This window comes from Onychostoma macrolepis, chromosome 14, assembly GCF_012432095.1.
Source record: "Onychostoma macrolepis isolate SWU-2019 chromosome 14, ASM1243209v1, whole genome shotgun sequence".
In the NCBI taxonomy this organism is placed as follows: Eukaryota; Metazoa; Chordata; class Actinopteri; order Cypriniformes; family Cyprinidae; genus Onychostoma; species Onychostoma macrolepis.
This window is the reverse complement of record NC_081168.1, coordinates 17,654,270-17,668,046: the sequence shown is the minus strand read 5'-3', so window position 1 is coordinate 17,668,046 and position 13,777 is coordinate 17,654,270. Positions and strand designations below refer to the sequence as shown.

Here is a 13,777-nt window from a genome sequence, read left to right as displayed (position 1 = left end):
AAAGAAGTCATCACACATGCATGCGTAATAGAAATGTGTATGCATGGCTAGAACGCCGCTCAAGAAGCAACACTTTACCACCCACTGCTCTGACTAATGTGAAAAGCTTTTTCCCTGTTGACCATTCAAATCTTTGAGCAACTCCATTTGAGGTCATTCGCGTCACGGAATGAATCAAGCATCATCCTGCACTTTCACAATCAATCTATTGCAAGCGAAACCTAATTAACATGAACACAGCAGCACTGAGAGATGTTTTCCTACCCAAAGATATATTCAACAGATCAGCCGATAATGATGAACTCATTAACTAACAAGGCCTTATGAGAAACATCGATCGCTGTGATTTGGAAGCTCCTTCGGGGCGTTCGGGGTGCTTGATCCCATTTTATCGTTGGTGGTGCTCCGTGCCTCACGTACATCTGGCCCAGTCCATCCACAGCCATTTAGCCCAAGAGTTTTCCACTCCTCCGAATAAGGTGTGTTGATTCATTTAATCAGTGTCTGAGTCATGGAGGGGTGGGAGGATGGGGAGGAGGAGGAGGAGAAGAGAGGCCTAAGGCCAGTCTTCTGAATTTAAATACAGGGCTGAAGAATGAACTCGCTCGCTCTCAGCCTCTCATTCGCATTTAGCTTTGCCCCACTGCTCCTTGAGATTACTGAGGGCATTACTGAGATTGTTCTCTTTTTAGGCAACTCTAGTGACTGCGACAAGCAACTAGTTTGGCTTTGTTTATCGAGTTTCACATCAATGCACTATTTTCCATGCAGCAAAATTTCTCTTGAAGATATTAAGAATTAATATTCACCAAACTATTTTACAGTTAATCAAAGGATAAAACAAGAGTTATCAAAAAGTTTATTAGGCACAGCAAAATACAAAGACTTTGGTCTTGAGACTGACACTAAATCAAAGCCTGTTTCTCTTTATAGTTTCATACCAAAACAAGTATTGCAAGTGTTACAGTGAGTTTGCATAGGCATGAAGAATGGAAGGAAAAACAAAAATCAGACAGTAATGGGCAATATCAAAGCCCTTAGTGTGAAATATATAAAAGTCTTCTCGTAAAATACACTTAAATGTTTTTAAAAATACACAATAGTCATCTAGAAAAGGGGGAAACGTACATATAAACTGTGAGGGAATGCCCGAAATTTAATGTATGCCCCTACCTGTCCTCAGGAAGAAATCTTGTGTAAAGATTGAGCAGATTAATGCATTCGTGTGTAAAAATATAACTTTTGCTATATAGACCTTAGTGCACTCAGCATAGCCACTGCTTATGGAAAAAATATTGGCATATTGGTGACTAAGGTACAGGAATGCGCTTAAATGTGTACTCGCTAAATCTGACTGATTTTAAGGCTCAATCTACTTCTGAAGCATAATCTACTGAAATGCGGTAAAGGCCGCTTAAATACTATCCATTGCTTTGAACTCGCTCAGGGCCTGCACAGGGTTGATGTGCTTCTTTTGAGAGGACCGCTTCACTTTGTTGGTCTGACCGTCATCTTGCTTCTCGCGTTTGACCAGCGGCTTTTTCTCAGGAGCTTTCATCCTCCAGGAGATGGCGGGCATGTTGAGGTTTTGCATTCCTTGAGACTTCTGGTACTTGGTGGAGGCCACATAGGAGGCCTTCACGGTGGACACCACAGAATTCATCAGATTCTTGGCCGCCTGAATCAGAGACATAGCACTATCCACCTGAAAGTTGAGAGGAAATTGAAAAGACCTTTAGAGGAGTTCAAACACTTTCTAAACAGTGAATTAGCATTTCCATGACACTTTTAGCCATTTATGATTATTGGATATGGATTTCTCTCTTATAGAATTTGATGAAGATGGCAGACAGATTTCAGGTTGTATGTCAGACACTAATCTTCTGAACAAACAGATTTAAATGATTATAATTAATAACCTACAAAATGTCTTAAATTTTCTAGTCGCAGGTATGTTCTACACTTAAATATTTTCATTTTTATAATGTATACTCATTACAGAATTTTGAGAGATTTTAATTTCCATAATGTTACATTTTTCAGGTTTTCAAAGACTGCAGAAACCCTTTATTTAACCCCAAATTTATGTCCGTTAATTTACATCTGGTTGTGAATTAAAGGACATCTTTGCAGGTAAAACATTTAAAAAACAACATTTGTTTTTACTGGACTTTAAGATTTTTACGAAAACAAAAAAATCAGAGACCATCTATATACAAATCTTTATATATGCAACAGAGTATTTAAGGTTAACAAACTAAAATTACACAAATAGCAACTTAGTTTAAAATAAAGGCTGGGAATAGGCAAGCTGGAAATACTATTGAGCTGTAAAACAAAAACAGGAAAATAAATTAGCTTAGCAGCATGAGTTGTTCTTGTCATGGAGGTATGGATGGGTGAAAATAACAGTAATTGTATTTTGCTTCAGATAATTAGGTTTTTCGCCACAGAGGCACAAGTCTGTCTGTCCTTTTCTTCCTTTCAGTAAATGAGGACTTACCCCAGACACCACAAGCTCTCCGCCCAGATTCTGCACCTCTGCTTTGACTTTACTGCAGATATTGAGCTGGTGACAGTACAGGGCGATACGCTGCAGATAGGCCAACAGATCCTGCTTGCATGCTGAATCTGGACACTACAGAGAGAGAGAGAGAGAGAAAGAGACAGCAGTTACATTCTGTCAAACAACCATTTTTTCCACACTGATTATGGGGAAAAATCTGTGTAACATTTAAACATGTTAAAATGAGTTAAATGGAGCAGAAAGTGCTACTATAAGAGTTACTGGCAGATGAAAAAAAAATTAGCCAGAATATTTTAAAAACGGACATGCGAGGGGCAGGGACGTGTGAAAGATGGGCGTTCAGATTCATTCGTGGCACTTTGAGGCGTAGAATCTGTGTGGGCCTAATGATACAGATGCACCGTTTAATAAACCTGACAAGAAAACACGTCGAGACGGATGGTGAGTCAGACAAGTGTCTGTACGGAAATACATCAACTGATATCTAAAGTGAAAAGCACGTTCAACACACTGGTTGTTTTGAGGATGTTTGTCTGTTGCCTGCAGATACCCTAATGCTCCACAGTCACCTGTCCAGCTGCATGTGCTAGTCAAATTCACTCGGTTCCCCATCGTGGCAGGTGATCAGGCCCACCGAGGGCTCACAGCCAAACTGTCCTTTTCATTTTACCATAAGGAAAAGAAAAAAAACCTTGTACACCCATCAGAAGAAAACGGCCCTCTATGTGCAGTTACAGTGGGTAAATCTGAAGACAACTTCTTGGGATTTAGCGTGTTGACAGTTACTGTAAAACTTTTTAGAATGCAAAAGCACAACGCACACTGTCAGCACGCTAAAAATGTTGAATTTGCATCTTTCATTCCCTTCAAAGCACCTCGGCTCCAACACGGAATAAAAAAAAAAAAATTAGTCCAGCTCACTAATCAATTAGTTGACTAGTCAACGGTTCTGCTCATTCCTATGTGTGTAAAATAAAAAGCCTGCACTGCAGTGCTGCCAACCGACTGAATTCATCACTAGTTCCATTTACCAGTCGTTGGTGCAGTAAAAAGCACAGTACTTATTTTTCCCCGTAGTTTGGCCTTCCAATATCAATACCTCACGATGTTTCACCAGTCTCCAAGGTAACAATAGTTTCTTCACAGTTATAACGTTCAAAGAGTCTGGCCCCACACTGTTGCTCTGAACAAGCAGGACTTATGGGTGCCTGCACATAATTACACCAAGCCAGCTTCCCAACAGTGCCTTCATCTCAATAACTCTGCCCCAAATGCCATAAAGCATTTGGGAAAATGTCAAATTTCCATTATTTTAAACAACATCTAGACTGCAGATGCATACTTAAGTTGCTCAGGACTGGAAAGACACACACAGATGTCATATGCATAATTCTGCCATGCAAAATGCACCAGTTACTTTTTTTATGTAAAATTCTGGTGCACGTAATTTAAGACCTCAGTATTCAGCTAAGTTAAAATAGTGCTTAGTTAACCATAATGTATAAAAACGGGGCAAGAAAACCTAGAAAATGTAAAGTTCCCATGACAAAATGACGCCTGTATGAAACAGAAATTAAAACGAGATGGTCTTCCATGTCTACGTAATAAATACAGATTACAATGCCTAAAAACTCTTCAAAATACCTCAATTAAAAAGACTGAGAAAGATTAAACAAGAGTGACCATGCTGATTTTATGTATGATGAACAGGCAACCATATTTAAAGCAAGTATATTTCAAAAAGCTCTGTGAGCATTTGGCTAAATGAGCTCTCGGTATCCATCCATTTTAATGTTTGAGGCCAGCAACTCAAAATACAAGAGTGGAATATAAAGCCAAACTTGCAGAGATGTGCCTGTGGGAGATTCAACTGGAGATACAGCAGAACACAGTCTGAGTCAGGCCATCTTCACCATACTTTAATAATCATCGTTCTGTCTATACACCCCACTGAGAGAGAAGGGCAGATAGACAGACACAGACTGTTAGAAACAAGACAGAGCGACAGGGAGACAAAGGGAGATGGGAGACAAGTGGGCGAAAAGAGAGTGGGATACCAAGAAAGAACTGGTGAGAAACAGGAAGAGAGTGATGAAGAGGGCAACAGGCTGCTTGTCTTTCAAGACAGCGTGAGAATTAGCTGCCATTTGATCACAGCATTTCCCTGAAGTTTTGCTTGTTAAAAGGTAAAACGTGAGATTTACATGCTACTACGGAAATGAAACAATGTAAAACAGTTCTCAAATTGTGTGCACAATCGTGTTTATTAATAAAAATACATACATATTTACATGCACTAACAATTAAAAAACAACAAAAATAGTAAATGACAGGAATTTTAATTTTAGGTGCACACTTCCTGCTCTAACGTGCTATAAAAAGGCACTTTCTAGGCCCAAGGAAAAAGTCTGCTCTGCGTCTACTTTCCCTACAGTATTACAGTATTTGCTGACAGTATGACTGCAGGATACTGTAAAAGCATTTGTGCCAAAGGTTGGAGGAAAGGATTACATTCACAGCAATACAAAAGCAAGAATTTTCTTGCCTTTAAGGGCTTCTCACCCCTACATCTGGCGTGTTGATCCAGAAACAAGTCTGGCTATGCTGTGATCCCCAGCAGCACTGCTGGAATATTCATCGGTGAAGCTCTGACTGCTTTGGCATTCGCCGTTTCCACTCCAGCTGGTTCAAAGCATTCTGGGATTTGTAGTAAAGATTATCCAGCTGGGCACACCATCACTCCCCAGTGGGAAGTCAGGATGCCTGGGCATGTCTGGACAGAACTTCTGCCCCTCTCTCTCTAGCTCATCATAAAGAGCCAGTAGGGGCACAGGAGTGTCCTTATTCAAGCACTGAAAGCCAGAGTGTCCGCCTCTCGTCTGCTTTACTATTCCACCCATTATTCCAGAAGTCATTAATAAAGCCCCAAATTTTTATCAATCACCGAGCTGCTTTTCTTCCTTAGAGCTAGAGAGCTTACTGCAGAGGAAGTCAGACAAACAGCAGAACGAGGTGGAGAAAGGGAGAGGGTGAGAGAGAGAGAGAGAGAGAGAGAGAGAGAGGGGGGACAGCGGTGGTGAATCAGAACAGAGCCCTTCTAAAATGAAACCTGCTAAGCATACCAATTAGAGACTCGACTCCTGTTTGAGACAGCTCGAATTGGCCCTTTGAAAGCATCACTTGTGCATGCTCAGCTGCTGAATTCATCCAAGTTGAACAGGAAATTCACCCTGCCTGCCTTGACCTAGACGCATGTGAATACATGATGCACATGTCAAACAAAAGTCCTCCCTGCTTTCCTCAAATATTTTTTTCCTCCACCTGCACCATGCAGATCACATGTGGTTCTGCCGATGCGGTTGATTTGGGGGGCACTTTGCGGTGAAAGGATGCGCAAAGACAGCATTTTTTTTTCGAGAAGTGCAGTGTCCAGTAAGTCCCTTATCAGGCCAGACCAAGAGCTTATTCTGCATTTACCCATCACTCTATTAAAAATAAGCAACTTCTGAGAAGTGTGTTCTTAGGAAACTCATCTAACCCTAGAGTACATACTATAGCATAACCTTACTTTCAACTTCAGCCCCACTTCAACTCCTTAAGTAATGTACATGCAAGCACTTAAGGGATATTACCTTGCCTGGTCACAAACTTTGGATTCTGTGCAGCAAGAGTTTCTTATTAATTTTTTATAATTTGATTTTTCTTTTTTTTACAAATTTACTTCAAAAGGACAACTGAAATAAACTAAGAAATACATGTTTTACTAGTTCTGAGGACTTTTGGTTTTCCTTTTTACAAGGAATCAGTGAAAAAACCTTTTGCTCGTATATGCCCGCTAATAATCCATGTTGTGTTGAAAAGTAATGAGCTCTCTTTAAAGTGCACTGCTTAACTAATATGATGATGAATTTTTATCACGTGAAGTGTTAAAGAGAGGCACTTTTAGCACCTTAGAAGTGTCCAAGGTGTGTACAAGGTGATAAAAAAGGTGTCGCCATTATGTTTATCACATGCATCAGCAAAAAGAGGTGAACTAATAGCCCCTTTCGCACCGCTTTAGTCCCAGAACTAAAAGTGCGTACTAAAGTACTGGGACGATTTTGCGCGAACTATTTCCTAGTACCATTTAAAGGGTTGCATTCGCACCGACAGTGGGTACTAAGAAGTGACGTAAGCCGGTCGACAGCGACGTCATTTGTGCGCGGCGTTCAACAACGAAAACAAAGAAAAACAACGTTAACAACAGGAGGATGGAGGACGCTGTGATCGGAGCTGTGTTGTTGTGTCTTGTGGGGTTCACAATAATGGACATGGAATGTCGACGTATACGTCAAGCGATTGAAAGATCGGAAAGGAGTTCAAAATGTTCAAAAGTGCCAGCACTTCAGCGTCCGTCCATTTATCGCTGTTCTCCATTCATGCGAAATATAAGTTGATGCGATGTTTACACAGTATGTGTTTACACAGCGTTTTAAATCATGGCGGGTGAGGGCGTTTTCATATACGCGTTTAGCCAATCAGCGTACACTTCCTATGGAACTGTTTTAGACCCTACTCTGAAGTAGGAGCTAAATAGTTCCTCCAAACGGAGTTCCGGGAACTAAAACAGTTCCTAGTTCCTGCGGTGCGAACACGCCAAAAAGTGGGTAGTTCCACAATTAGTTCGGGTACTATGAAAAGGTTCCTGCGGTGCGAAAGGGCCTAATGCTAATGAACTGACCTAGATAAAGTCAAAAGCATGCTACACAATTTATGAAGCTAGGAAAGATGCTAAGCGTTAAAATGACAATTCAGCTACCTTAAAAAAAAAAACTAAAAAAAAACAGATTTCCCTTTGACTGTTTATCTCATACGATCTTAGAAAATGGGATCTAAATAGGATTTAAAGTTTCACAGAAAAAAAAAACAAAAAAAAAAAACAGGTCGTACAGGTTTAAAACGACAAGTGAACAAGTGATGATTTTCATTTTTGGGTGAACAATGTCTTTAAGTATAATCTGTAACTGCCACAGTGAACAACTTCCACTGTGTGCGTATTCATGAAAATGGCAATGCTGAGAGAAAAAAAAAAAAAACTTTTCTCTCTGTAAATGTGTACATTATTGTGTAAATACAGTGCTGTCCTCTGGCACAGAGGCTGCAATGGAGCTGTGTGAAACCATATGCAAATTCAAAAAAAGGGGCAAACTACACCCTGAGAAAACCATTCAAAACAATGAAAACAAGGGGGCAGCCACTATCGGGACTGATGAGCGGAAGAGAATGCAGGTGTTGGAAAATATAACTGATTTCACACCTCAGCGTTAAAAATATCCTGCTATAAAAGTGAGTAGGAAGGTCAGGCCGCATCATAGAAAATGTCATCCGGCCTGCTGAATTCCATTCTAAATGGGCGGCGGTAGTAGAACAGCATGAGCAGGGTTCTGACCTTTCTCAACACATCAGGGAGGAGAAATGCCAGTTTCCTGTATTCACTGACATAGCAGCATTTTAATATAGAGCAGCCCTGATTATAAATGGAGCTTCTTGGATAATGCATTCTTTTGTGGGTTATGCCCACTAAAGCCCGAGGAGATATTGATACGCTGCTTGCTGCACTCCTCTCAAGAGGGGATGGAATGAGGTGTGTGTTTTCTCTCTACTAAACACAGCAGATGACATATGGAGGTGATTAGAGCAGTGATGAAATCGTTATGCCCACCCAAAGGTCTTCTGCGAGATAATTTCCATAGATATGATTACCTGGTGTTCATATGTGGTGTCCCAAACCACAGAAAGAGTTACCAATTGTTACTGATAGACATTAAGTCAGCATCTGAAATTTAAAGAGGGACATGCTAATCACATTTAACACTTCTAAATGGCCTAATTTTCACTTCCAAATTAAAGACTACTTTGGCTATAAACAAAACCTTAACCAAAAAAAAAAAAAAAACTTAATCTTCTATAAACATCTGCTGGAGACAGTTTGAGAATAGCGCAGGTGGAGATTTGACGTACTGACAGTGACCCTTCGAAGAAAAGTTTCTGGACTGCAAACTTGATCTCCCAACATCTCAGGTGTGAACTCATTCTAGATTGTTTTTACTGACTGTGCAAGCTCCATGCTAAAATACAGATCTGGGGGAAGTGGTGGATGCAACAGCAATAAAACTGATATCCTGCACAGATTCACAAACATTTATGTAAATCGTCTTTCTACAGAGGGGAAAGTAGAAGGCCAGGGAATTCAGCCCACTCAGTCATCAGTATTCAACGTACAAACTGGAAACGGCAAAGCACCCAAGGCAATCGAAGGTTCATTTTAAAAGCACCTGTTAATATCAAAGTCATTTTTTACCAAGATAAAAGATTCATCTGTAGTTTCTTTAATAGAGCGAACTCTAATGCACTTGGAGAGAGGAACGTCCCTTCATGTGGCTAATGTGTTTTATATTGCGTTTAAATGGTCTGGCGGCGCACTTGTTTTTTAAACGGCTAAATATAAAGCCATCATTGACCATGATAATCAATCAAGTGGCATTTGAAACAGAGGGATGATCTTGCTCCTATCCAACCAATTACCCAAAGGAAAAAAAAAAAAATAAGACTAAAATTTGCAAGTGCCAATTCTATCTCAGTCTGTTAAAGTCCTGATGTAGAATCAGAGAAGACTCAAATTCACTCATTAGATCAACAACTCAAATTTAAGTTTTCTGATAAAATAGGATATGAATCATGTGCCTTATATGTGCATCACTGAGGCAATTGAATAGCCACAGCATGATATAGCAAAAGCCGCCAACACGCCTGCCAAATAGAGACAACCACTTCCCTAACAGTTATTAATAGGACTGCCTGCTCTAAAGCATATTTACAAGCACCTATTTCACACAGTTTATACTGAGACCATTAAACGATTTTCACATTTCACCAAATTAAAAATGCTCCTCTGAAATTTGGTGCTGTGAAATTTTCATTTGACTGAAAGTGACTAGAAAACATTACGGATACATTACAAACATGGCAATAATGTTTAAAAATACAGCTTGCTAGATTGCGAAAGACATTTTGATAATATTCTCAAAAAAAAAAAAAAAACTCAGAACTGACAGATCTGCTTTAGGTTGTTCAGTTTAGCTGGATAACGCCTACACACTACAACTGTTAAATGGTGCCATGGAACTGGACTGAGATCAAAACAACATCCAAGGCACTGCTGGGCTTTTCTGTTCTTGAGCCATGCAACTATTTATTTGGCCTCTGGGTCACTGTCCTGCTTGAAAGATGAACTTTCTTCCTAGTCTTTTTCAGCAGACTGAAAGTGTTCTGGTTTTCACAGCAGAATGTGATGAACAACTTTTCCTATATGTCTGGGTGGTTTGATGTTGCATCAACTTTCACACAACTGAACCAACAGTGCTCACTGGGACACTCGAATAGAGTTTTCAATGCTTTTAACTTATGGATTTATTTCTCTCTCCTATACTACCTTCAATTTTATTTTTTTCCCACAGCAATCCTTCAAATTCATAGGATGAATTTCCACAGCTCTCCACAACCTCTGAGATCGCAGAGTAAAGATTTTAAAAAAGATTTTAGGTTCAGGCTAATTTGCTAAAGAATCACAAACTGATTTGTGAACTATTCTTACTAACTCACTTAAGAGAATTGACTGAGCAATTCATTCACAAACCAAACACTATGGCTTACAATCAAGTTTTACTCTACACAAGAGCAGATAAATATTAATTTCCATGAGTTTACCCAAATCTTAAAAAAAAAAAAAAAAAGGTTTTTGGTATTTCCATGACTGTGGGAAGCCTGGATTCACTATCTAAATAATGATCTCTACCTTTGGAGATTTAAGGAAATGTTGTAGCTACCTAAATGATTCACATGTAGAAAGCAATCATGTAATTAATTCACTTGCTTTTCCAACTGTGTAAATTTAGAGCTGCTACAACAGGAACTGAATACTTAAAAACAGCACAGTTCGGTTTAGGAACATTTCCTAAAAAAAGAAAAAGAAACAAAAACATTTATAGCATTTGAAATGGAGTAAACTGGCTGAAGGTCTTAATACCTCTGAACTTCTGCAAGGCAATTCATACTTCATGTCTAAAATATGATTCAATTACCCAATTCAAACATTGCTAATAGTCTGCCATTATGCCACAAAACCAAGAGTCTCAATCAGGCTGGTGGGCATCATGTAAGGTACCAACCCTTGAAGTGCTGAGCTGAGAATTTGTGGGATCGCATCTTGATTTTTTTTGCTCTTCTACTGTAGAGAAGGAAATTTACAGGCCTGTCACTGTTAAGCAGCCAGAGGCCAGAACTAGGATTAATCCAACCTGTGGTGGTGCCTATGGATCACCATAAATCTTCCCTGATTGAATGTAAATTGGAAAACTATGTATGTCGGTATACATCATTGGCATAAAGCACGTGCTGCCGCCCGCAGGTCTGCCTCACTAAAATATGCAAACCTAGAGTTGCGCGATGGTGTCCATGTGTGCCGGTTTCGTGCCTTCGTGTGCATGCATGTAGGGCACAATATTTATGGGCAGCGTGGTGGCTTACACATTTGCATTATAAATCTCAATTACACTGCATTATTTGCTCAGTACTGTGCTCACACAAAATCCTCACAAGTTGCCCCTGCAGAATCTGCTCGTAAATTCTTAATAAACTGCAGTGCAGACCTTTGTGTGGCAATGACCTAAATCCTGCATTCTCCTCATCTATGCACTACACTCATTTCTTTAAAATTTAATCGAGCTGTTACAGCCATTAAACTGATTATTAAACCTGCCCGAACATTTCTGGCAGCACTCTGCAATGATCCAAAAACATTTACATACAACAACTAGATGTTGTGAGATGGATTCAGAAGGCCCGATTCTCAGACAAGACGCACCACCCGCTGATTTTTAAAAGGCCACCCACGCTATCCGCTTGGGTACCACTGTCTTGTTTGCATCCTTGGTTGGCCTCCAGATGCAGAGGAGTATGTTTTGTCACATCCTCATTTTGATTAGTTGGGTTTACGTAGTTGAGCTTGCTGCTAGGATGCATTTGTGAAGAGTTACGCAATACAACTCATGCTTTCAACTTTTTTCCCCCCCTTTTTCTCAAATCTTATTTCCCTCATTCTGCATCATCTTGTTTACCTGTACAAGGTTTCTAAAGAATGCTGTTTTTGGCATATTCAACTTTCACTGATATTTTTGGCATATCAACACATGCCAGCTCTGTTGGCAATCTCAGATGTAACAAAAGTACATGACTTGACTAACTAGACGAGCAGTCAGGAGTGATGCTATAGCCCACCGCTGTGTATTCTGTGGCAGGGCTTTGAAATGACAAAGACAGAGAGGACAGAGAGTAGGGGGAGGAGTGCCACGATTATTTGCTTTCCATCCCTCCGCAGGCTCCTCTGAATCTGATGATTCATCCTTCTGTATAAGAAACTGCTTCCCTTTGTTCATTTTTCAGCAGTTAGCCTCTGGCAGCCTCGTCTGCACACGAAGGTGTGAGGAGCAGTCTAAATATAGTTTGGCATAAACGTATATATAAGAGAGAAAAAGAAAGCTGCCACCTGGTAATTATGCTGCTAATTAAAGACGAATCACACTTAATGGATTCAGGTCTCACTTGGGGCTTTCCATACCTCATTCCTTTCAAATTTTCTTCACCTACTGCCCTCAATTCCTCTATTTGTAGGCAGGACAAGAGGAGGGGGGACCGTTCAGGACTGAGCTGGGCTGGGCTGCATGTCAGGAGTTGCTCACACCTGTTTAAAAGCAGGGGTCGCACTAGGACAGACACATCTCCCACAACCAATGCACTTGCTAATGCATACAGCATACAAAATTAATTTTACCAAGTACTGAATATGAATAAAAACAATGTCTGTTTTTGAGAAAGGTGTAGAGAGATGAAGACTTGCTTGTTATTGTTATATTTCAAATATTAAAATATAACAAATAATAAAAACTATGTAAAAACATTAGTAGCAGTAATTAGGGGTGGCACGGTACACAGATGTCACGGTTCGGTAAGTACCTCGGTTCGGGGGTCACGGTTCGATACAATTTCGGTACAACAGGGAAAAAAAAAAAGAAAGAAATCTACTATGCTCAAGTTTCTTTTCATTTATTTTGAAAAGAGACAGCACAAATAAATTAATGTTCACCTTTTATTTGTATTTAGTCTTCATACAAACAAGAAATGTGAAATAACTGTCAAATAAACATCTCAGACTCACCTTAATATCTTTAACTTCAAACTATAGGCTAACATACACTACCAGTCAAAGGTTTTTGAACAGTAAGATTTTAGTTTTTTAAAGAATTATCTTCTGCTCACCAAGTCTGCATTTATTTGATCAAAAATACAGCAAAAACAGTAACATTTTGAAATATTTACCATTTAAAATAACTGTTTTCTATTTGAAAATATTTTAAAATGCAAGTTATTTCTGTGATTTCAAAGCTGAATTTTTAGCATCATTTCTCCAGTCACATGATCCTTCAGAAATCATTCTAATATTCTGATTTGCTGCTGAAAAAGCATTTATTATGTTGAAAACAGGAGAGTAGAATCTGATTCTCTGCCAGTAGGAGGCGCTGGTAGAACCAGCGGTTTCCCCGGTAACGGCTGTAATCTAAGCATCTCTGCTCCTGAAGGCTACTTTATCAGATAAAATGAAAATGCCATTAAAACTATTCCAAAGACAGTGTGTTCTCTTCAGAGATACATTCATATAAATCACCCGCTTTTTGAAACGTGTAGTGCTCATGTTTATTCAACGAAGTCAAATGCCACAAATAAATCAATGTATGGGACTGGTAATGTATATCGAAATATCAGAAATGTGTTTAAAAATCATATCAGCGTTATTGAAAAAAATTATATCGAGATACATATTGATACTGAATTATTGTCCAGCCCTAGCTTAGCGCTGCCTCCACTTGAGCTGAGTGATACTAATATTACTGTACATTAAACAGTATGCTTTACTTGTAGGTCGAACAGTTCTCAAATCGACTTCATGTCAGAGCAATAGCTGATATGTGAGACAAATGTTAAGGTCGAGATTGAGGAGCATTTTGCAAAGGGTAGCAAACTAATGTAGCGATAACGTAATTTACAATCTTCATAGCTATTGCAACAGCAACCTCATGCAAAAAAAACAAAACAAAAAAAACAAAACCGTCCTGCTCTACAGCGACCTTAATTTAGCTAGCTAGAAACAGGATAATC

General features: G+C 39.4%; 1 protein-coding gene across 1 annotated transcript in view; it reads right to left on the bottom strand.

Moving 5' to 3' along the window:
- Window positions 1-500: 500 nt before the first annotated feature.
- Window positions 501-13,777, bottom strand: part of ctnna1 (catenin (cadherin-associated protein), alpha 1) — a 101,819-nt gene continuing 88,542 nt past the window's right edge. Inside the window, exons 17-18 of the mRNA XM_058797205.1 lie at window positions 2,504-2,638; window positions 501-1,705 (exon numbers count right to left, since the gene is read on the bottom strand). Coding sequence (XP_058653188.1) covers window positions 1,415-1,705; window positions 2,504-2,638 — 426 coding nt within the window. The 3' untranslated portion in view covers window positions 501-1,414. The remainder of the gene's footprint in view (window positions 1,706-2,503; window positions 2,639-13,777) is intronic.